We start from the raw sequence: 24,124 nt of genomic DNA, 5'->3' as shown, positions 1-24,124 counted from the left end.
TATTGAGTTATCTGTGAGTAGGAACCAACGATTAGGTGGTGCAAACAGAGGCACTGCCCCGATGGGCTGACAGTTCATATAAAAAAAAGTATAAAAAATAATTCATTTATTTAAATGCACATTGAGAGCATTAATATTAATATTTTTATTAATTTAAGGGAAAAGAGCAAAGCATCTGGCTTCGCTTAACTTCTTAATTGAAGGTCAGTGGCCACTTTCAATGTTATGTCAAACAGTTCAGCAGGAGGTCAAATGTGCTTGGCCACCAGTGCATCCCATACTTCTACACTGCAGTGTGCAGGCTGATACATTCTCTGCAGCTAGCTGATATGTCCCTAAGGAAATACTGACTAGTTATCAGGAGAGGTTGGCCTAATGTACAGCATTTCAATGCTATGATTGATTCTAGATTATGTATGCATATCTATTTGTGCATTTGGCTCAAAAGATTATGTGTTTTCTGTGTAGATCCACAAAACGTGAAGTGTTTCAAGTGTTTGTGTTTTCAGGGGCTGATGTATGGGAGAGCAAGAAAAATGAGTGGGGGTCTGAGCAAAACGGAATGTGCCCCACTCAATCCCCATAGTAGTATTTTCCATTTGTCAATCACAGCTTTACACTAGGAGAATATTGTTTTAGCCTCGCATAGAAGGCTTGTGTGCATAATCTGATTAATGACTCTGAGAAATCCTGAGGGAAGATAAGAACATAAGAAAATAGGAGCAGGAGTAGGGCACTTACCCCTTCAAGCATGTCCTCTACCCCAGGCCTCATGTCTTTTTCTATACCAGTTCCTCATAGCCTCAATTCCACAATCTTTCAAATAAAAAATCCACTTCTTTAAATACCTTCAAGGATCCAGCCTCTGCAACCCTGTGAGGTGCAGAATTTGCCACTGCCTGCAAGAAGTTGAATATATGCAACTCAGTTGTAAAGATCGTCTCGTTACGGTGCACCAATAGAGATGCTGTCTTTTGGGTCATCGATAGTTCTCATGCACAGTTGTAAATAATTTCAAAAATTAGTTATTGATTTCTTCCTTTTGTCCTGGCCAAAGTTTTTTCCCTTCTGCAGTCTCTTGGGGGTTTATTTATATATAAATTGGCTGTTATGTTTTGTGCACACTCAATTGGCTGCAAAAACCCCTTGAGGCATACTGAAATTGGGAAAGGTGCTGTGTAAAAATGGCTGTCTTTTATTACCATGAACAGAACAGATGGAATTAAAGTTGTATCATAACTTCAGAATTGTGGCAGTTAAAACAGCTAAATTCCTATTTTCTGAAACAATATTTGAAGCAACAAACTTGTCACATTCCAGGAAAATGTTAAATTGATTTGGCTGTTAACAAGGAAAAGTCACGCAAAGAAACCATTGGAATTGTCAACATGTTTAAGGCATATTCCTGGATATGTTGAGGTAATGGTAATAAATTCTGATGTCCCCAATTCAAAGAGAGGCCTCCTGAGGTACTATTAGTTTATCCCAAACCAACTGTTGTTACATTAGGAGTGTACATGACCCTTAAAGTTTCTCAGTACTAAGGTCACCAAGAGAGAGGCACAGCAGCCACAACTTTCAGAACTATTTTTTCCTGATAGTTTCTTGTCTCAATTTGTTCAAAAAAAATTGTTTTGACTTAAATCCATTCACATAAGAAAAGTTTTATTATTTTGAATATTATTATTTAGAGGATTCATATTTGATGCTGGATCTGTGTAAGTTCTAAATAGATTCATTAGCCACCTTTTTTTTTATGAGGGGTGATTCGTGTGTGGCTTTTTCAGTCATGAAGAGGGAAGAATTCAAACTGTTCTTTCAGTGCAAGGCATCAGTGATCGTCTTCCCTGTAATAACTGTTGTTAATTATCTCCCATCAGCTCTTCCTCCTCTTGCTGTGTCCACCCCAAGTACTAGTTTTGCTGAATACTCCATGCGAGAGAAAATGAGGGAAAAACTGAAAGCAGCCAGGGTATGTGTTGTTTACAAAGAATATAGTTTAAATTTTTACCAATATAGACTCATGCATTTTGCTAAAATGTATAATTTTAGTTGTAGCAGTTTTGTTTTATGATCTTGATCCTTTTCATATAATTTTTATTTGTTAAGTAGAAAAACAGAGTGTAATTAATATTTTGTCATTGTGCGTGACTTACTGTGCAAGACTCAAGCTATAATCTTTGCATTGGTTGGGTATTTTGGCTTGGATTTTGTTGGGTCTATCCAGGATTTCCAGAATTCTCAATATACTGGCAAGTTTTGGGCTTCCTGTGCAAATATGGGAGTCCCAAACTTGCTGGCCAAGCATTGCCAGTGATTTCCTGGCTGAACTCTACTGCTAGACTGTAGACAGAATTCATTAGTAGAGCAGAAGACTACTGTGGCTCCCCTTCACTTCCAATGGGTGATCTGTTCTTAGATCCTACATAAAATAGACCAGGACAGGATCATGTGCTCATACATTATCTGGGGATTGTAGGGCTGTTATGAATTAAGGTAAGAATTAAGTTGCAGTTTTTAATCAATTTCTTGTATTTTGTTTCATTTTTTCTAATTATTTAAGTGTTTTGCAGGAATTTTATTGATTTTTATTTTTCAACTAATATAGAATGTTGTAAATGTTTATTTAATTTTTAATAGCTTTTGAAAGTTAAACAGGAAAAATGTTCAGAACCAATGAAAAACATTTTCAGCTTCGATGGATGGCAAAGCTGGGGCCAGGGCCTCACTGGCTGTTGAAGTCGTTACGAAGAGTTTCATGAGTAGCCATTGTTTTGGCCACCCATGTGACTCTGCCACCACTCAGGGCTGAGCAGCTCAGCTCCAGAATCGGCTGGGGCCAGCAAGATCTGGAAAAGGTTAGTTTGGTGGAATGGCAAATGTGCACAGTGAGTGCAAGAGGTGAGCCCCACTCAGGAAGATCTGTGCCTTTATGCCTGTGGTGGTAGTCGTGCATAGCACTTTACACAATTGAACAATGAATAGCTATGTTTTTTGCAAAACAATAATTGTTCTTACAGTTCACGTAATTTTGTGACTTTTTTTTTTAAGAATAGCTGTTACCTTTACAGATTTTGCATGGCAGACTTGCACAACTGATGCTCCATTTATCTTTACCTCACTGCAATACTCTTCACTTGTTATTACTCCAAGATCATTCCTTTTGCGTAAACCTCTTTAATAGCACCTACACACAAAGGAGCTGGAGGAACTCAGTGGGTCAGGCAGCATCTGTGGAGGGAAGTGGACAGTTGCCATTTCAGGCTGAGACCCTTCATCAGGACTGAACATCATTGATGGCACAGTTAGTTCCTATTAAATGTCTCCAAATAATAGGAGCTAACTGCTTCATCCTTTGGTTGTTAGATTGATGTTTATAGACTTGACTCTGCCATGAACGAAGCATTCAGGCACATTAGCTCTCTGAATTTGTCCTTATTGCATCACTAACACACAGATTAAACAAAAGATATAATTAGAATGTCACAGAATCGTCAAGGATTACTAAACTGACATCCACGAACTTTGAATGCAAGCTCCTTTTTTTTATCAATTGCAATGAAAGGACTAGGAATTATAAACCAATTTATAGATGTGTCTGCCTTTCTTTCAGCTTTGTCCTGTTGAGGTATCATTGTACCTATGATTGTCTGTGGTTGGTTCAAAATTCTTTGGGTTGACTGAATTGCACATGTCATTTGCTAAAGTTTATTGATTGCTTAACTCGAGGGAGGTGGCTAGTCTTATTCATAGTACAGAAATCAGGCACTTTCCCCTGCAACCGTAGGAAGTGTAACGCCTGTCGCTGCACCTTCTCCCTCACCACCAACCAGGGATCTAAACAGCCCTTCCAGGTGAGGCAGAGATTTGCATGCACCGCCTCCAATCTTGTCTATTGCACTTGGTGCTCTTCCATGTGGCCAGGTGAGACCAAGTACAGACTTAGGTAACCACTTTGCTGAGTACCTGCGCTCTGTCTGCCATGGCTTTGTGGAACTCCTGGTTGCAAGGCATTTTAATTCCCCTCCCCATTCCCATATTGACCTGTATGTCCTCAGCTCCCCCCACTACCAGGGCGAGACCAAATGTAAACTAGAAGAACGGCACCTCATATTCCACCTGGGTTGTTTACAATCCAATGGCATGAACAATGAATTCTCTAATTTCAAGTAACCTGCTCCCCTTCTGTCCCTTTTTCTCTCGTTCTGATCTACCCAGGTCCTTCTCCTCACACCCAACCCCTGCCTCCCAAGCCACCTGTCACTCAGTTTCTTTCCCCTTCTCCATCTGCCCATCACCCACACACTCCTCTCCCCAGGTCCCGTCCACTTACTGTTCCCATCTGCCCACCCCCCACCTCCCTTATTTGGTTCCATGTGCCACCTTCCTTTCCCATCAGATTCCATCATCTGCCACCTTTTGTTGTCCCACCTCCCAGCCTCTCTCAGTATTTCCACACTTCCTTCCTTCATGTGCCAATCACCTCTCCTCACATGGATCCACCCATTGCTTGCCAGCTCTTGCCCAACCCCTATCCCTTCACCTGTTTATACTAACTATCTCCCTTCTGCTGGTTCAGTCCAAAAGAAGGGTGTCAATCTGGCCACTTCCCTGTACAAATGCTGTCTGACCTGCTGAGTTCCTCCAGTAGATTGTTATTTTTTTCTGCTCCAGATTCAAGCACCTGCAATGTCTTGTGTCTCCAATCAAGATTCATTCTTGGTTACCAACTGCCTTTGTGTGACAGACAATGTCTGTTAAAATCCATTTTTCTTGACTTATCTTAAAGTGATACCAGGCAATCCAATGTGGTTTGAAAATCATAAAGGTTCTGATATTATATTTCAGCTCTTCAGCATTTTATTGAATTAAAGTTTGCTGCTTTGTAATTTTTTTCCTATTTATTAACTGAATAAATATGCTTACAATTTTCAATAACATTTTCCAGTTTTGACATAATTTCTTGCATATAAACCAAATAATGTTTGTAGCACTGGCACTGAAGAAGATTGGTGTCCGATGCTTCTGTTGAATTAAAGTGTACCTTGTTTAATTGGACATGCAGTGAAAAATTTCTCCGAAAGCCTGAGCAAATCCTTTTAGCTCCTTAAATTAATTGAAGTGTATTTGGATGGACAGCTGTTGTTCTGGTGTGAAGCTGACAGAACCGGAAGTTTATGATACAAGGGGAAGATCAGCAACAGGTTTTGAGGGTAAAGGGAGATGGTTTTCATTATTTTTGGGACAAGATTGAGGAGAGGTGTGTATATGAATATGCATCTTGTGCATAGTTGAATTGAAACTTCCATTTTAAATTGCATTGTTTAGTCTAAGGCTCAGAGTGCCATCCAGCAAGAGGAAGAGAATGTACCTCGGTGCCTAACAGACCTCAGAGACCAAGCATCAGTCACTCAATTTGACACTGAGGTGAGAAGGTGTATTTTAAAATATTATTAATTCATTTTAGTATAAGCTTTATAGAAATTTATTACCTCATCTTTCTCATAGATTTCCATTCACTTCCTTTTTGATGATGCCACTTGGTTGTATTTCCTCGTATTACCATTTCTTTCATTGCACTTCTGTATAATTTTCTGTATTCAATTCAAATTGGATTGAATTTCATATTGTAAGGAAGATCAAATTATTGGTTAATGTTGTTGCATGTTTTAAAGAAAAATATTTATTTATTTATTTATTTGCTTGCTTGCTTGCTTGCTTGCATTAGCCCTGCCTAGCAGTTTGTGCATAGCTCTGTTCTTTCTATGACCTTTAAATGTGATTTGAGTCATTGTGCTGAAATTGAAATGATTTAAGTGACCTCAATTCAACAATGAAAGTAAAAGCAGTGTGCTAATACACTGTGTATATGTGATGGATCCATCTTTGCCATCTAACAGGTTGCTATTTCTATTTCCCTTTGGAATCTTATAATGAAAAATCAAAAGAAACAGTTGAACTTAAGTAGTAAAAGGTAATCATCTTCTTCTTAGGTAATCCTCTGGATCAAGCATGACCAACTTCCACTCAGGTTTTGTGGGTTCTGAGATAGCTGATGAGGCCAATGTGGGAAACATAAACTCTTCCACAAATAGGGCAGGAGATGGCTGTTGGGGCTGGTGTTGGGTAACTTGTGAGGTGTTGCACTACTTCCCCTGCTCAAACAGGGCACCTGTATGCTCCTGATGCATGGCTTCAAGGTTCTCAATACCATTCTGAATGTTTCTTCTCCACTTTGAGTGGTTGTGGGCCAGAGGTTCCCTGGGGTCACTGGGGATGATGCACTTCTTAAGGAAGCTTTGAGCACGTCCTTGAATCTTTTCTTCTGTCTACCTGGTAAGTTCTCCCATGATAGAACTCTGAATAGAGTACCTGTTTCAGGGCTTTGCTGTTGGGCACGCAAGTGACATGGCCTGCCCAGTATAGCTGACTGAGAGTAACTGGAGCCTCAGTGCTGAGGAAGTTGGCTTGAGAGAGGACGCTGACACTGATTTGATTATCTTCCAGGGAAATTGGAGGATTCTTTGGAAATAACGTTAGTGGTGTTTTCCTAATGCATTAAGATGTCTGCTATAGGTAATTCAAGTCTCTGAAGCAGTTAGGAGGACAGGAATCACTACTGCATGATAGATCATGTGTTCTGTGCCAGCTCCAAGGTCTTTATCTTCAAAGATCCTTTCCCTCAATTGATAAAGGCTTTGCTGGTACCTAGAAGTCTGCTATCGCTGTGAACCATTATAGTTAGAGGATAGTGTAATACAGCAGGGACATGGTGGTAGAGGACCTTGGTCTTGCAGGTGTGAAGGATAAAGCCCATCTTTCTTGCATGGTTCAATGAATGAGCTGTCAGCTTGGAGATCAGCCTCTAAGCATGTGCATATGCAAGCATCACCTGCATACTGCAGCTCGACTGCTGGGGTTTGGGTGACCTTGGTTCTGGAGGGTAGGTTGAAGAGTTTCCCATTGCTTCTTCAGTCACATGGTGAGTTTGGAGCTGAGATGCAACATTGTTTTGAGAAAGACTGAGAAAAGTGTTGGAGCAATAAAGTTGCCTTGTTTAATGCCAGTCTTCACTGAGATTGGTTTTGTTGTAGACCCATTGATTAATGTCATGGCTTGCCCTCAGAGATGCCATATTCTTGATGATCCTCAAAGAAAGGAGACATATCCAACCATGGTAACATTGGTGTCCTTGCTGTCTACCACGAGAGAAGTCATTCTCAAAGTCCTTCCCAATTGACTTCTTCCAGTGGTTGAAGAGCTGCTCCCCAAATCAAAGGCACAGTGGATGTTAGAACAGCATGAAGGTGGAGAAGCAGCTTTGTAGAAATTGGATTAGGGTTAGCAAAGAGCGGGCAGGGGGTTGTCAATGAATAGCTTGAGGAAAGCAAGAAAGTAAGTAAGTTAAAGGGGTCCTACCTAAAGCAGTTTTGCAGTGCCATGCTGGGAATTGTTCAGGGATCCCCCTTCAAATTTTGTCACTGCAGAGTTAGCAGCACCATTAAACTTTTTGTTTTGGCATTGTCCGATGACAGATATGTCTCAGAGCAACGTGGACTAATTTTCCCAGTAATATGGAAGATGCTTCATGCATGTGACTGGGAATATACATGTTCTTGCCATGTTCAAATATGCCTCTGTTTCCCTCCAGAGAAAGTCCCTCCTGAAATGACTCTGATTACTGCCATATAAATGTCTGTAAACACCTGTAAATGTCATTAGTGATGTGCTCCATTCCTGACTGGCAATCCTATGTTTCTATGCTTTTGTCGACCTGGTTCCCCATTTGAAGAATCAGCTCTGTTTGATCTGGTATTGGTCAATTGAATTTCAGTTTATGGTACCCTGGCTACCCTTAGTGAACTCAACCCAATGGAGGCATGCATTTGTGATAAATAACATGACTAATTACATATCCATGTTTCAAGCAATTGGATTGAAGCTCATCTGAATCTAGTCTGCATTTCCTAGAAGCTGTGTTATGGATTTAACTGCTTGTGAGCTGAATTTGTTTGATATTGTTTTAGTATAAAATCTCCTGTGAAAATATATATAAATAGTACATATAAATAGTCTTAAATCCAAAATAAAGCAGGAAGGAACTGAATATTGCAACTGCATTCTTTTTTTCACTGTTGATGCCTTTAACTCAAGGTTTTTAATCACCTGTTCAGGTAGATGAAGAGGATGTGAAGAGACTAAGAGGTGTGGAATCACCCGTTCCTTCAAGGGTTAAGTTTCGTGAGGTAGCAAGTAGATTGAAGCAGAAACCAAAGGCAAGTCTTCATAAATGAGTGGCATACCTTTTTGTTTTCTTCATGCATTAAATTCTACTTGTGCAAGATGTTTAAGTTAAACCAGCCTTCAAGTTAAAAGTTCTTCATTCCTCATTAATTATAATTTTGAATTGTGAAGATAGGTAATGGATCGATGTGGCAGATTGCAGGATAAAGGAAAAGCAGTAGATGTGGTACATCTGGAGATTCATACTGCATTCATTGAGGTGTTGTATGAAAGGTTGTCACACAAAGTAATGGACTTGGGAGTTGGGGGTCATATATTAGCACAGTATAGGTTCAAGGCCAGAAAGTAAATCGTAATAAAAGAGATCACCTCCCATTCTTCTAAACTCCAGTGAGTAATGGTTCTAGCCTACTTGGTGCTTCATGCAGTATAGTTCCTAATCCAGCCTGTTGCCACGAGAGTTCGTGCTGGGGCATCAACCTAAAATCTCTATTGCTGTTTTGGCTGAAAGCACTTTGTGTTTCTCTGCATATTTGCCTGCAACACAAAGCCAAGTAGAAAGTAAGCTGTAAAGTTTCAGATGGTCTCCAAATGTCAATGGAAAGTGAGTGGGCAATGAAGTGCCAGGTGGAGCAGAGTTCAGGAAAATGTGAGGGTGTTCACTTTAGCAGAAAAATAAATGCTGTGTTTTAAATGCAAGGGACTTAAGTCTTGGAATTCAGAGGGATCTGGATTTCCTTGCAAATGAAACAAGGAAAGTTATCGTGCAGATATAGCAAGCAATTAGGAAGGCAAATGTTAAGTAGGCCTAATTTTGAGTGCTTTGAAATACAGGAGTTAGGCAGTCTTGATGCATTGGGGTTAGATGTACAACTTTTATAAAGTTCTTGTCTCCTGTTTTAAGGATATACCTGACTTGAAGGCAATGCAGTGAGATCGTAGATGACCTGCAACCTAACTTTATGAATGTCCAAGCTTCTACCACTGTCTCCATCTCCAAACTTCACTCCTGAAAGTGTGGTCTAACCAGAGTTTTGTAAAGCTGCATCATTACTTCACGGCTCTTAAACTCGATCCCCCGACTTGTGAAAGCTAACATCCCATAAGCTTTCTTAACTACCCTATCCACCTGTAAGGCAACTTTCAGTGATCTGTGGATATGAACCCCCAGATCCCTCTGCTCCTCCACACTACCCAGAATCCTGCCATTAACCTTGTACTCTGCCTTGGAGTTAGTCCTTCCAAATTGTACCACCTCACACTTCTCCGGATTGAACTCCATCTGCCACTTCTCAGCCCAGCTCTGCATCCTATCAATATCCCTCTTTAAGCTTTGACAGCCCTCCACACTATCCACAACACCACCAATCTTTGTGTCATCTGCAAACTTGCTAACCCACCCTTCCACCCCCTCCTCCAATTCATTAATAAATATCACAAAAATTAGAGGTCCCAGAACTGATCCCTGTGGGACACCACTAATCACAGCCCTCCAATCCAAATGCACTCCCTCCACCACAACCCTCTGCTTTCTACAGGCAAGCCGATTCTGAATCCACACGGCCAAGCCTCCCTGGATCCCTTGCCCTCCAACCTTCTGAAGAAGCCTACCATGTGGAACCTTGTCAAAAGCCTTACTAAAATCCTTGTAGACCACTACCCTCATCAATCTTCCTGGTCACCTCAAAGAACCCTATCAGGCTTGTAAGGCAAGATCTTCCCTTCACAAAGCCGTGCTGGCTGTCCCTAATCAGTGCATGATTCTCTAAATGCTCATCGATCCTATCTCTTAGAATCCTTTCTAACAGCTTGCCCACTACAGATGTAAGGCTCGCTGGTCTGTAATTCCCTGGACTATCCCTACTACCTTTTTTGAATAAGGGGACAAAATTTGCCTCCCTGCAATCCTCCTGTACCATTCCCATGGACAACGAGGACTCAAAGATCCTAGCCAATGGTTCAGCAATCTCCTCCCTTGCCTCACGAAGCAGCCTGGGGAATATGCCGTCAGGCCCCGGGGATTTATCTGTCCTAATATTTTCTCACAGATCCAACACATCCTCTCTTTTGATATCTACATGCTCTAGAACATTACCCTTACCAACACTGTCCACAGCGTTATCAAGACCCCTCTCCTTGGTGAATACTGAAGAGAAGTATTCATTGAGAACCTCACCCACTTCCACAGCTTCCAGGCTTCCAAGCACATCTTCCCACCTTTGTCTCTAGGTGGGACTATGAGGGACTTAATCAAGTGTATTCTAGAATTTCATATAAATGACATGCTTGGACATGATGATGAGAGGTTTGTCAAGCATGGATTTCCTTCATCAAGTCCATGCAGGCTCTGACTGGTGAAAAATTTGAAGGTCTTCATTCAGTATATCTTAGTTATAAATCTCTGACAATGAATGTTGGGGCAGATGGTCTATGGTCCTTTAGTTTTCTTTCACCATTCTTAACTATCAGTGTTATATATGCAGTTTTCCAATCTAAAGAAAAGATTCCTAAACCAAGAGAACTTCAGAAGTTAATATTTAGGGTTGACGGGGTAGATAACTGAGGCTATTTCCTTTGGCTGGAGGATTTAGCAGACACTGTCTCAGGAGGTGGGGATTGCCCATTTTGAACTAAGATGCAAAGAAATTTCTTCAGTGAGAGGACGATGAATCTTTGGAAACCTCTACACCAGGGGGCTGTGGATGTTCAGTCATTGCATAAATTCATGGCCAGAGTATAGATGTTTGAGCTGTCAGAGAATTGAGGGTTGTGGGAACTGATAGGCAAATTGGACATACATAGTGGACCAGGCATGATTTTATTGAATGGTGGAGCAGGCTTTGGGCTGCATAGACCAGATCTCCCACTTACTATCTAACCTTGTTCAGAAGTTAAATTCCAAAATCCTTGAGTCACATTTATTGTTTATTTCCTTTCTAGGCAATAGTATCCTTCCTATAATCAAATGATCAATAAGCTTAAAGAGCTTAATTTCTTCTGAATCTGGATACATTAGTCATCTCTTTTTCCTTTATTTTCAATTTTAGTAGTTTCATCGAACTTGTAGGTTTAGTTTAGTGTATTTGTGCTTGTCACTAACCTCCTATGAACTTGACCCTGAAATACTTGGTGGCCTACCTTGCACAGGTGTATTAAGCTGCATGCCCAAACGAAAAGACATGGACTGCATTCCAAATTATAATTATGAGAGTTATTTCCATGGCCACAGCAGCTAAATCATTCAACTAAGAAAGTTTAGTAGTCAGGATAGCCAGGAGCACAGTAAAGGGAGAGGAAAGACCACAGGTTTAAATTGCATTTATTTCAATGCAAGAGGCTTAACAGGTAAGGCAGATGAACTCAGGGTGTGGATTGGCCCTGGGGACTGGGATTTAATGCCATAACAGAAACATGGCTGAGAGAAGAGCAGGACTGACAGCTTAATGTTCCAGGTTACAGGCGTGACTGAGGTACAGGTAAGAGAGGAGGGGGAATTGTTTTTTTGATGAGGTAGGACATAATAGTGCTTAGGGAGAATATTCCTGAGGGATCATCAGTGAGGCCTTATGGGTAGAAACAATAAGGGGTTGGTTACTTTGATGGGATGTATTTTAGTCCCCCACCCCATTCGTCAGCGGTTTTAAAATCATTCTATTGGTTTTAAAATAGTTATGGAGAAAGATAGGATGGATCCACAGATTAAAGTCCTAAACTGGGGCAGTGCCAATTTTGGAGGCACAAGGTGGCATTTTGCAGGGATCATAGAAAGTACAGCACAATACAGGCCCTTCAGCCCACAATGTTGTGCTGACCTTTAAACCTTGCCTAAAAACTATCTAAACCCTTCCCCCCACATATCCCTCTATTTTAACTTCCTCCATATGCTTATATAGCAATCTCTTGAATTTGGCCAATGTACCTGCCTCCACCACCGCCCCAGGCAGCGCATTCTGTGCCCCAACCACTCTCTGTGTTAAAAACCTTCCTCTGATATTTCCCTTGAACTTCCCCCCATTACTTTAAAGCCATGCCCTCTTGTATTGGGCATTGGTGCCCTGGGAAAGAGGCGCTGGCTGTCTACTCTATCTATTCCTCTGAATATTTTGTATACCTCTATCATGTCTCCTCTCATCCTCCTTCTCTCCAAAGAGTAAAGCCCTAGCTCCCTTAGTCTCTCCTCATAATGCATACTCTCTAAACCAGGCAGCATCCTGGTAAATCTCCTCTGCACCCTTTCCAACTCTTCCACATCTTTCCTATAATGAGGCGACCAGAACTGGACACAGTGTTCTAAGTGTGGTCTAACCAGAGTTTTGTAGAGCTGCATCATTACCTCGCGGCTCTTAAACTCGATCCCGTGACTTATGAATGCTAACATCCCATAAGCTTTCTTAACTACCCTATCCACCTGTGAGGCAACTTCCAGGGATCTGTGGATATGAACCCCCAGATCCCTCTGCTCCTCCACACTACCCAGAATCCTGCCATTAACTTTGTACTCCGCCTTGGAATTTGTCCTTCCAAAGTGTACCACCTCACACTTCTCGGGATTGAACTCCATCCTGTCAATGTCCTTCTGCAATCTTCGACAGTCCTCCACACTATTCACAACACCACTAACCTTTGTGTCGTCTGCAAACTTGCCAACCCACCCTTCTACCCCTCACCCAGGTCATTAATAAAAATCGTGAAAAGTAGAGGTCCCAGAACCTATCCTTGTGGGACACCGCTAGTCACAGCCCTCCATTCTGAATGCACTCCCTCCACCACAACCCTCTACTTTCTACAAGCAAGCCAATTCTGAATCCACACGACTAAGCCTCCCTGGATTCCATATCCTCTGATCTTCTGAAGAAGCCTCGATTGGGTGACACTCTTTGCTGGTAAAGGGATGACTGGCAAGTGGGAGGCTTTTAAAAGTGTGATATTAAGAGTCCAGGGGCAGCATGTTCCTGCTACGGTGAAGGGAAAGGCTAGTAAGTTTAGGGAACCCTGGTTGATGAGAGATATTGAGGCTCTAGTCAGGAAAAAGAAGCTTTAGGCAATCAGGAACAAGCAAATCCCTCAATGACTATATGAAGTGTAGGAGTACACTTGAGGGAAATCAGGAGGATAAAAAGAGGGTATGAGATGGCTCTGGCAGGCAGAGTTAAGGAAAATCCCAAGAGATTCCATAGGTACATTAAGGGTAAAAGGGTGGCTTGGAAGAGAATAGGGCTCCTTAAAGATCAGCATGGCTGTCTATGTGTGAAGCCACAGGAGATGGGTGAGATTTTTAATGAATATTTCTCATCAGTTTTTACTGTGTAGAAAATGATGGATGCTAGGGAAATGAGTGATGATGTCTTGGACCACACATGAATTACCAGGGAGGAGGTATTGGTGACCTTAAAGCACATTAAGGTGGATAAATCCCCAGGGCCTGAATGAATGCATCCTTGGATCTTGTGGGAAGCTAGGGAGGAAATTGCAGAGGCCCTTGCAGAGAAATTTGCTTCATCTTTAGCCACAGGTGAAGTTCCAGAAGACTGGAGGGTGACTAATGCTGTACCATTATTTAAGAAGGACAGCAAAGACAAGCCTAGGAACTACACACCGGTGAGTCTGACATCAGTCCTGGCCAAGTTACTGGAGGGAATTCGGAGAGACAGGATCTATCAACATTTAGATAGGCAATGTCTATTTAGGGATAGTCAGCTCAGCTTTGTGCATAGAAAATTGTGTCTGATAAATCTCTTAGATTTTTTTTTGAAGAGATAACCAAGAGGATAGCTGAGGGTAGGACAGTGGATTTTGTCTTTATAGACTTCAAGAAGGCCTTTGACAAGGTCCCATATGGCAGGCTAGTCTGGAAAGTTAGATCACGTGGGATCCAGGGAGAGAGAGTTAATTGGATTCATAATTGGCTCGATGGCAGGAAGCAGGGAGTGATGGTCAAATGTTGTTTCTCGGACTGAAGGCCTGTGACTAGTGTTGTGCCACAAGGGTTGGTGCTCAGACCTTTGTTGTTCGTTATTTAAATAAATGACTTGGATGTGAATTTACAAGACATGGTTTGTAAGTTTGCAGATGATACTAAAGTAGGAGGTTTCATAGACAGTGAAAAAGGTTATCAAAAATTACAGGAGGATCTTGATCAGCTCGGAAAGTGGGCCAAAGATTGGTAAATGGCCTTCAATTCAGATAAGTGCGAAGTTTTGCATTTTGGGAAGTCAAATCAGGGTAGAACTTGTACAGTGAATGGTAGTGCCCTGCAGAGTGTTATGGAACAGAGGGACCTAGGAGTACCAGTATATAGTTTGCTGAAAGCAGCATCACAGGTAGACAGGGTTGTGAAGAAAGTAATTGGCATGCTGGCCCTCATCAGTCAGGGCACTGAGTATAGGAATTAGGACATTATGTTGCAATTTAAAAGACATTTATGAGACTGAACTTGGAGTATTGTGTACAGTTTTTGTCACATGTTATAGGAAAGACATCATTAAACTAGAAAGAGTGCATAGTAGATTTACAAGGATAATGCCAGGACCCAAAGACCTGAGTAATAGGGAGAGGTTAGGGCAGGCTTGGACTTTATTCTTTGGAACATAGGAGATTGAGAGGTAACCTTATAGAGGTGTATAAAATCAATGGGGGATAGATAGGGTGAACGCACATAATCTTTTTCTCAGGGAAGGGGATCTAAAATCTAGAAGGCATAGGTTTAAGCTGAGAGGTGAAAGATTCAAAAAGGACCTGAGGGGCAACTTCTTCACGCAGAGGGTGGTGCATATATGGAAAGAGCTGCCAGGGAAGTGATTGAGGCAGGTACAATGACAACATTTAAAAGACATCTGGATGAGTACTTAGATAGAAGTGGTTTAGAGGGATATGGACCAAATACGGGAAAACAGGACTAGCTCGGTGGGCACCCTGGTCAGCATGGACGAGTTGAGCCAAAGGGCCTGTTTCCATGCTGTATTACACTATGACTCTATTCTTGCTAAGTGCTCATGCAGCCAGTTAGACAAAGCCAGGCCACTACAGGAGAGAGCCTGGAGAGACCTAAGAAAATCCATCATTATAACATCTCCCAATGCAGTAGGCAGCTTCTTGGGAAGTGGTTCAAATTCTGAAATGATGAGGCAAACTAAACATAAGCAGCCTGATTGGGAAGTGGTTCAAATTCTAAAATGCTGAGGCAAATCTAAACATCAGTAGCCTGATTTGGGAAATCAAGAGGTAAAATCTCTAAAAAAGATTTTAGATGCAAGGTTTAGAACACAAAGCAAAAGTGCACAAAGTTATGAGGCTGATATTTTGCTTCCAAGGTTAATGTTTGAAATAGAAACACTCAGTGTTCAAGATGACAGATCAGGGCAGATAACAAATTATGATTATTTGCTTGTCATTGTATTTGTGTGGATTGGTTAGATCGAATGTTCTATTTTTGTGCTGTAACCTTAACATATTGTTAAAGTTTTGGGACCTCTTGCAATTCTGAATGCTTCATATCAGGGACTCTCTTTACTTCTCCATTCATGTTCTCTGAGGTATTAGAGGGACAAGAATGGAGGAAGTGAGAGAGAGGAAGACCCTGACCCACAATCTCCCCTTGTATTTCAAGGGCAAATGGTTAAGCAGACTTTAGCAGCATCAGAGGCGGAAATGACCAAAGCATATCGCGGCTATTCTATCCAAGTTTTCTAACTGAGAGCGTTATCAAACGCTGGAGGTAATTTAGGGAAGTTCTCTGAGGCTTATCCATTCTCAGTTAAGAGCTTTGGGCTTTTCATGTTGTAAAGATTATTTTATAGAAGACAGTTAAAGATATGAAGTAAGTCCACAATGATATTTTAAATTTAATTTGAGATTAATATAAAGTGACTAGCTTTAATTTGTTAAATGGATTTTGAAGTTGGCTTCCGGAAATGTTTCATTATCCATTGAGAATTCAAAGCATGGATTACACTTCAAGATGTGAAAATGGAAACACTGGAATTATGTTGGCATCAATTGGGTGCAACGTTGGTAGATTATGTTGTGAAATAAAGGTGGAAGATGCTGGAAAAACTCAGCATATCTATGTTTCAAGCATTTGAAAGATGAGTTAGAATTTCTGGTCTAATTGTCACAATTGGCCATTTCTGAAAAGGTTGTCACTAGAAACTTGGATTATTTACAAAAGTAGTTTTATTTACTAATTTCTCAGCCCTAATTTACATTTTGCAACTTCATTTACAATTTTTGCATCTACTCTTACCTTTCTACATGGAAAACTTTCTCCCTAGTAAACGGCAGGAAAAAAAGAGGAAAGTTTTCTGATTCTTATAGTGTATTCCGTTAAGTGATTCCAGATGGTGAGAGTTCAGTTGCCAAATACTGATTTTTCAGTTATTAGTGAAATTGGATGTTTGCTTGTAACCAGATTTACTAGGAGTGATGTAATCTTAGTCTTAAGTAATGATATTCATTAGGACTTAATTATCCATGAGCATTTGTAACCAATTTTGTAAAACATTACTTAGAAAATGTTATTTAGTTTGTTAGATAATGGAACATACTAAAACATTTTTAAATTCAACTTGTGCAGTGCAGAGGTTTAGCACATGCAATTAGATCATGGCTGTTATCTTTCCTAATATATATTTATAGTGTAGCATATCCACAAATCTGTACTTAATAAATGTTATCCAGTCTTTGCTGAATGGTGATTGTTAGTTCAATCCTGACCTCAGGTGTTGTCTGTATGGAGTTTGCAAGTTCTCCTTGTGATTTTGTGGGTTTCCTCTGGGTACTCCAGTTTCCTCCCATATCCCTAAATCATGCAGGTTGGTAGGTTAATTGTTCACTGTGAATTGCCTCTGGTGTGTAGGTGATTGATAGGAACATAAGCAGAGTAAAATGGGATTGGAGTAAATGAGTGCTTGATGGTCAGCACAGATTCGTTGAAGTTGCAGTCTGTTTCTGTGCAGTATTACACTATGAATCTATGAGCAATGAATATATCCTCCCAATTTTCATAAAATAGAAGAATGAGATTTTAGCATAGGCATAAGAATATATTTTCAGAATTAAAGGTCCTATCAGCTTTCCTCTTTGAAAAAATTTTTGCAACCCATCAGTCTTTTTACCCTGATGCTACTTTTGCCAAATTTTCAAAGGTGGCTCTACAACCAGACTAAAGTATAGTATACCACATGCACATTCTTTCATTAACATTTTGAATGTGTCATCACAGGCAGAGTCTTCAAATAATTGAAGAAAATAACTGATTATTTTAATGTGGTCAGAATAGAAAGAAAACTTGAATAAACACAATGGTATCCTGATCAGGAATCCATTTATTGGAGCTGGTATGGCATAAATGTGAAAAGAACTAATTTTACAGAGAAACCATACTGCACAATTAAATACTGGAATAAAATACAGTCGATATATATACTGAATATATTTATATGTTAGTCTAAATATATTCTACTGACATATAGTCTGTACATCCACAGTCTGACATATGGACTGTAGGTCAGTAGAACATAGTTAGACAGTGAGTGAGAAGCAGTTACCTCACTGGTTTGTTTGGAAGTTTGCAATGATTTTAATAAAGGTATTTGTATTAATAAGCTGGTGTTGGAATGAATACCATTTACCAAGTTAACTTATTTTCACTGCAGTATTAATAACAGGTTGCTAGATTTCATCTGTTTTAAGATTTGTTGATTTTTGTCTTATGGATGGTATGAATTTCTAAGTTCCAGTTAACTTGTCTTTAATGCAGTTTATTAAAGTGGAACTAAATTTGTAGACTTTCCATTGGTGATATTATGCAACAATAGTTTTGACTTGGTAATAGAAATCATAGCATTATCCAAATCATGACAGAAGTCATGATTTTTGAGGAATATGGAGAAGTGCAGATGCTAGTTATGACTGATACTTCTGAATTTAATCTATTTTATGGAATAAATAACCTATCCAAACTTGGCAAAGGTAATAAGTACCCATGGTATATTTCCTTACAATATAGAAGGAGGTCACTTGACCTGTCAGAACAATCCCATCCCCCCACTAATTTTCCCATGACATATTCTCTCACACTTGCCCATTAACAACCCCTCCACCCTGTTTCTCTCACCAGCCACCAGGGATAACTCAGTGTAACCAATTAACCAAACAACTACAAGTCTTTGGTGTGTGCAAAGAACACCCAGGGTAAACTGAGAATCTGGCAATATCACAATCAAATGTTTTGTTTTCCTTCCAAGAAGCAAGGAAACCAATCAGTATAGAACTTTTAAACTAATATTTATATTTACAGGATGGGTTTCCATCTGCTGAGGAGGCATATAACTTCTTCACCTTCAATTTTGATCCTGAACCTGAAGAGTTAGAGGAAGAGACAAAAGTGGAGAATCAACCAAAAACACTTCATAAGGAAGGCCAGGGTGAAGAAGAGTTAGAGGATGGCGGTGAAGAGTCTGCGGTCAGCAAAGGTGGGGAAAAGGAGGAAGAAGAAAAGGTATGGCATGGCAGAATTTCCAAGGAAATACAAATTGTCTATTGTTTCAATGATCTACCAGAATAATTCTTTTTCAAATTTATGAGAATACTTTCTTTCTGGCATTTGCTGTCAAATTTCCTCACAATTGGCTTGTGGATGCTGAGTAAGGACAGAAATCAGCTCAACTTCACTTCCTTGGCAGTTGATTAGTGATTATTGTGGGCTGCCTCCAGAACACTCTACACAAAAGATGCATTTCAGTGTGTGTTTCGATGTACATGTGACTAATAAAGAAATCTTAATCTTATTGTTGAGGCCTATGCATGCATATCGGTCACTTGGGGAGCAGGTATCAGAGATTAGCAATTGCTGGTAGAATCCCATCAAGAGAGTTAATGCTTTCATGACAGTGAGAAAATAGAAGACATAAAAGATATTTTTTAATTATAAGTGAGTGTGATCATCTCTGGGAAGGATAGGAGGATGAAAAGATAGAAGGATAGGACAGTGGTGCAACTAATAGAGCACCTGCCTCAGCTTGAGTGACCCAGGTTCAGTCGTGACCTTAGGTTCTATCTGTGTGGAATTTGCATGTTTATAATGTGTAATGATTACTCTTTTTGGATCCAGTGGTACATTTTTATGACCAGTGCAAAGTGAAAATACCTTCTCCAGCTGAATAAGGAAGAACAATGGCTTCAACAAAATCAATGTCCAAGTCAGGGTTCTGTCGAAAGCAAAAGTGGCTGTCTTCACATAATTTATATGACAAAAAAGAAGCACCATTTTTATATTCAAATAAAGTGCTTTCAATCTTTCATTGATGCAGTGATATAATAACTTGGATATAAAATTGCACAGATTGAATTTTAAGAAGCAATGAATTCAGTTAAGATCAATAACAACAGAATGAATCTTGGTCTTAATATTTGGTTGAGATTGATGCATAGCCATATCCCTGTAAGATCACTAAGAGATGTGAAGATGGCACCAAAGCAGTTAATGTGAAATGTAAAAATGTTGAAAAGCAAAAAACTGCAGGTGCTGAACATCTGAAATAAAAAGAGAGAATATTGGGGCTTCTTAACAGGTCAGGCAGCATCTGTGGAGAAGGAAACCGAGTTGTTTAAGGTCTTTATCAGAGATCTGCTTTCCTTTATCTTATCCATCCATTCCCCACCTTCTCTCCAACTTAAAACTAACTTGCTTTCTCTCTTCCACAATAGTAATGGAGAGTCTTTGACCTGAAACATTAACTTTGTGTCCTTTCCACAGATGCAATGTAACCTGTTGATGGTTTCCACATTTTCTGTTTTTATTTCAGATTTCCAGCACCTGAAGTTTCTTTTTTGATTTTCTTTCCCAGCAATTTTATTTTTATTTATAATGTGTTACAGATGGTTACGTGTGAGCATGAATGGCATTGTTCTATTTACATAATACCTTCCCATATGTTCTTGTCCATTTATTGTTAATTTAACCCTGAAGGATTATGATGGGAAAAATTGATATCAAAGTACAACTGTCGGCAACTTGGTTGAGGTCTGTACAACTGATTAAACAATTGAAGTAAAACAAAGTCCTGCAAATATTCAGCATGTCAGGCAGCACTTGTGGAAAGGGAGAACTAGTGTTAATCTTTCAGGTGGATGACCTTTTATCTGAATATTAATGAATGATCAGCAATCTATTTGCAATGAACTGCTGGCCAGCAAGGTGGCTCCTCAGAATACTAAGTATCTTGCCTCTTGACTGTCTATCTTGAGAAAAAAGTATGGTCCAGGAGCCCTGTTTTTTTTCTTAATTTAAATTTTATTTTTACAGCGTGGTAACAGGCCCTTCCGGCCCAACGATTCCACACCGCCCTTTTTTTTTAAACCCATGTTAACCTACCCGTACGTCTTTTAGAATGTGGGAGGAAACTGGAGCACCCGGAGGAAACCCACGCAGACACGGGAGAATGTACAAACTCCTTACAGACAGCGATGGGAATCGAACCCCAATCGCTGGCGCTGTAATAACGTCACACTAACCGCTGCACTACCGTTTGCCTAGAGAAGCCTTTTTTTTTACTTTTTGTTTTGAATCAACCTATTTTTAATCTAGTTTTTGTTCTCTCACACAAACCCCGTTATCACCACATTAACCCAGAATGTGAACAGTTCAACAAACAGGAAATATACGCTATTAAGAAATTAAATTTTATTAAAATGTTACTTACTTTTCTATTGAATATCTGGTCAGAATGTTTTGCTTATCTAACATCAAAATGAAAAAACTTAATTCTTGATGCTGAATGCATGCTTCATCGACATTTCAAAGATGACCAAAATCTCACAAAGCATAATTTATTTCCTGACTAACAGTTTCTCCCTTTATCTGAAGGTAGTGGAGTACAGATTCACTCACAGTCTTTTGGTGTTATATTAAAATGAGTACTTTTCATCTGACCTGAGACAGTAGGCTGTCAGAAAAACTGAGCTTGCGTGTGTGCATTTCTGTTGGGTGGAATAGAATGCTGAAGTTTGACAATTCTGACATTTTGGTATTTTTCTAGAATCACTTGTTCAGTCTTGCATCTTACACTGTACCTAATTATGATTAGTTATGGATATCACAAAATTCTCTGCCAGCCCACAGCCGCTCTGCATTCCTCACAATATGATCTCAATTAAATGAAAGCCAACTCTATTATAATGAAAGTATGCATATCCAAGGGAGAATCACATCAGGCTGTTCTCCAGTTGGCGACTTCCAGACTGTAGTTGGCAGAAGAATGTGATCGTATCCCCTGTCAACTCTCCTCTGCTGCAGGTGTGGCACAGGAGGACCTGAGGAGTGAAGACATTTATTCAAAAACAACAAATATAGAAATTGTTTTTTTAATAGTTTACATTGTTTAGTTCAAGGTTATATGACATGATTGAGTATTTGAGCAAGATAAAAATGTTTAGGAGTAATAGTTCAATGTATTTCCAGCATTTGTCCCCACAAAAAATGGCCCAACTTTGATTTAAAGGAATTATCATCTCAAATGGAGATCAGTTTATTATATTCAATTACCTGTATAAATTTAAGAGGCTGGAAACAATACAAAACAAATGGTTAAGTAAGGGAGCATGGAATTCCAAACAGTAAAGACAAATGTATCACCTGTAGCAACTGGAAATAATAACTGAAGAAGCTTTAGGCCTCCACATTATACAGTGTGCCATGTGTTTGTTTAGTATGTGTTCGTGCACTTAAAAAATAAAACAATGTTCTTCAATTATTGCAGGAAGAGCATCAACCACTTGTAAAAGAAAATGGGGATGATGAGGATGACTATCTCTTTATAATTGATCAGACAGCTCGTGATTTTCTTGTAGTGAAAGCTCCTGATTACAAAGGCTACCACAATCAACGGGAGAAAGATAGAAAAGTCCTTTTTACCCCCAGTATTCTATCAGGTAACTTATTTTGTAGATTGTTTCTAACATTCAATTCTGTAGGGGAAAAAAATGGTGGATTATATTCCATGATATTTTTTCATGAGTAAAATATAGCTTTAAGTTGAAAAAACATATCTTGTGATGCAAGTTAAGTTGTCTGAAATACCACTGTCTAGTTACTTAATGAAGTTGTTAATTCATTCTTTGTTAAAATTCCAGGCAGTTGAATCTTAACAAGTTCATTAATAACAAGTGTAGTGCCCAGCCATTTGTGAATACTTGAGCAAAAACAGGTTAGGGGGAGTTTTGATATTTACATAAACATTCTCTATTATAAATAAGCTAACAGACAATTGTCATTGAAATACTTAATACATAATGTAGGACAAAAACAGGAGAACAAGAAGTCAAATGCTCCAAGCTGGAGATGTGTGCAGACCTTTAATCTTGGCTCCAGGATGTCCTCAGGGCAGTGCCCCAAGCTTAACAGTCTTCAGCTGCTCTATCTTTTAATAATGTATTAGTATTAATAGTAAGTAGAATTTATAATGCAATGTCATTTAAAATAAAGCAACTTTCATAAGAAGTTTCTCATGTTACATTGGCACTTTTCAAGCTACTTAGGTTTTTTGAATTTTATTTTAAGTTGCTGAGCACTAGAACTTACTAATCTTCTGTCCTGGTTGCTCAGTCAAGGAAAGTCTGTGTTCACCTTGAAATTGTCTGATAGTTGTTATGGAAAAACATGCACAAATCTCATAGAGTTGAATGGGTTTAGTATACCCTATTCAACAAAGTTGGGATCTTTTGCTTTTAAAGTCTTTCCTTAAGATGATTACCAGTAAATAGACAATCTTCATCTAAGTTGTATTCTGATGTTCAGTGTCCATGTCGGAGAAAGTTCCTGAAAACATGCAACCAAGGTTTCTCGAAGATGAAGGTATATATGTTGGAGAAAAACCAAAAGTTTCCAAATTAAACCAGAATATTCTTGAGAATCGACTACTTAAAAATGAGGAGGTAAGTGAAACCAAAGTGGAGTATGTTTTCCCGTATTTCCCATATATAAAAAAAAGTTGCATCTTATTATAACCTGTGAACTTATGAGCTTCATAAAGACATTTAATTTTATCATTCTAGGGAAAAAAATGGTTTGGAAGTGATGGCAGAATTATAGCCTTAGCTAACCCAATTAAACAGACCAAAACCAGACCTCCTATTTTCTCTCCCCACGATGAAGTGGATCCTGCAATAGAAACTTTATATAGAAAGGTAAGTAGCCGCATTGTGTTCATTCTAGCCTGATAATCAGTTTATTTGATTCATTTTAAGGTATATTGCATATTTTCTGATTGAAAGGCTATACCTTTCAATAATTATTCAAATGCCAATAGAACCATACATTGATGAAATTTAAAAAAAACATTCCAGGCTACAGGTAAAATGTAGATCAGATTAAGACTGTAGGTTTAAGGGAACATTTTCATGTTGTAGTTTGTTTCTTCATTTCTTGAGAACCCACTGTGGAGCCAAGTTTAATCTCCACTTATTCAAAACCAAAATACTACAGAAGTCTGAAATAAAACAGAAAATGAGGGAAATACTCAGCAGGTTAGTGGGGAGAGAGAGAAAGGGAGAGGAAGAAAGGGTTAACATTTCAGATCAATGACTTTTTATCCAGTTCTAATGAAATGTCATCCACCTGAAACATTAGCCCTGTTTCCCTCTCTGCCTGAACTGCTGGATATTTCCAGCTTTATCTGTTTTACTTGTAATCTGCACTTTTTTGATTTTCATCGCCTATATTTTCATGCTCCAACTTTTTATGCTGTTTCTAATGAGACTCCAGTAATGTTACAGTATCAAATTATGAAACAGTGAATATCTCAGAATGACTATTAATTTGTACTTATAACAAAGTACTTAGTATGATTTCACATACTGAATCTTTCCATATAATTCATGACGC

The 24,124-nt window shown here is 39.3% G+C and overlaps 1 protein-coding gene across 1 annotated transcript in view; it reads left to right on the top strand.

Moving 5' to 3' along the window:
* Positions 1 to 24,124, top strand: part of LOC127583990 (coiled-coil and C2 domain-containing protein 2A-like) — a 120,211-nt gene that overhangs the window by 21,952 nt on the left and 74,135 nt on the right. The window contains 7 exon segments of the mRNA XM_052040469.1: positions 1,881 to 1,972; positions 5,329 to 5,427; positions 8,175 to 8,276; positions 18,542 to 18,742; positions 22,002 to 22,173; positions 23,039 to 23,175; positions 23,296 to 23,427. Of these exon segments, the coding sequence (XP_051896429.1) occupies positions 1,881 to 1,972; positions 5,329 to 5,427; positions 8,175 to 8,276; positions 18,542 to 18,742; positions 22,002 to 22,173; positions 23,039 to 23,175; positions 23,296 to 23,427 (935 nt within the window).

The sequence above is a fragment of the Pristis pectinata genome, chromosome 2 (assembly GCF_009764475.1).
Source record: "Pristis pectinata isolate sPriPec2 chromosome 2, sPriPec2.1.pri, whole genome shotgun sequence".
In the NCBI taxonomy this organism is placed as follows: Eukaryota; Metazoa; Chordata; class Chondrichthyes; order Rhinopristiformes; family Pristidae; genus Pristis; species Pristis pectinata.
The sequence above is the reverse complement of the archived record's forward strand: the minus strand, read 5'-3'. Positions and strand labels throughout refer to the sequence as shown.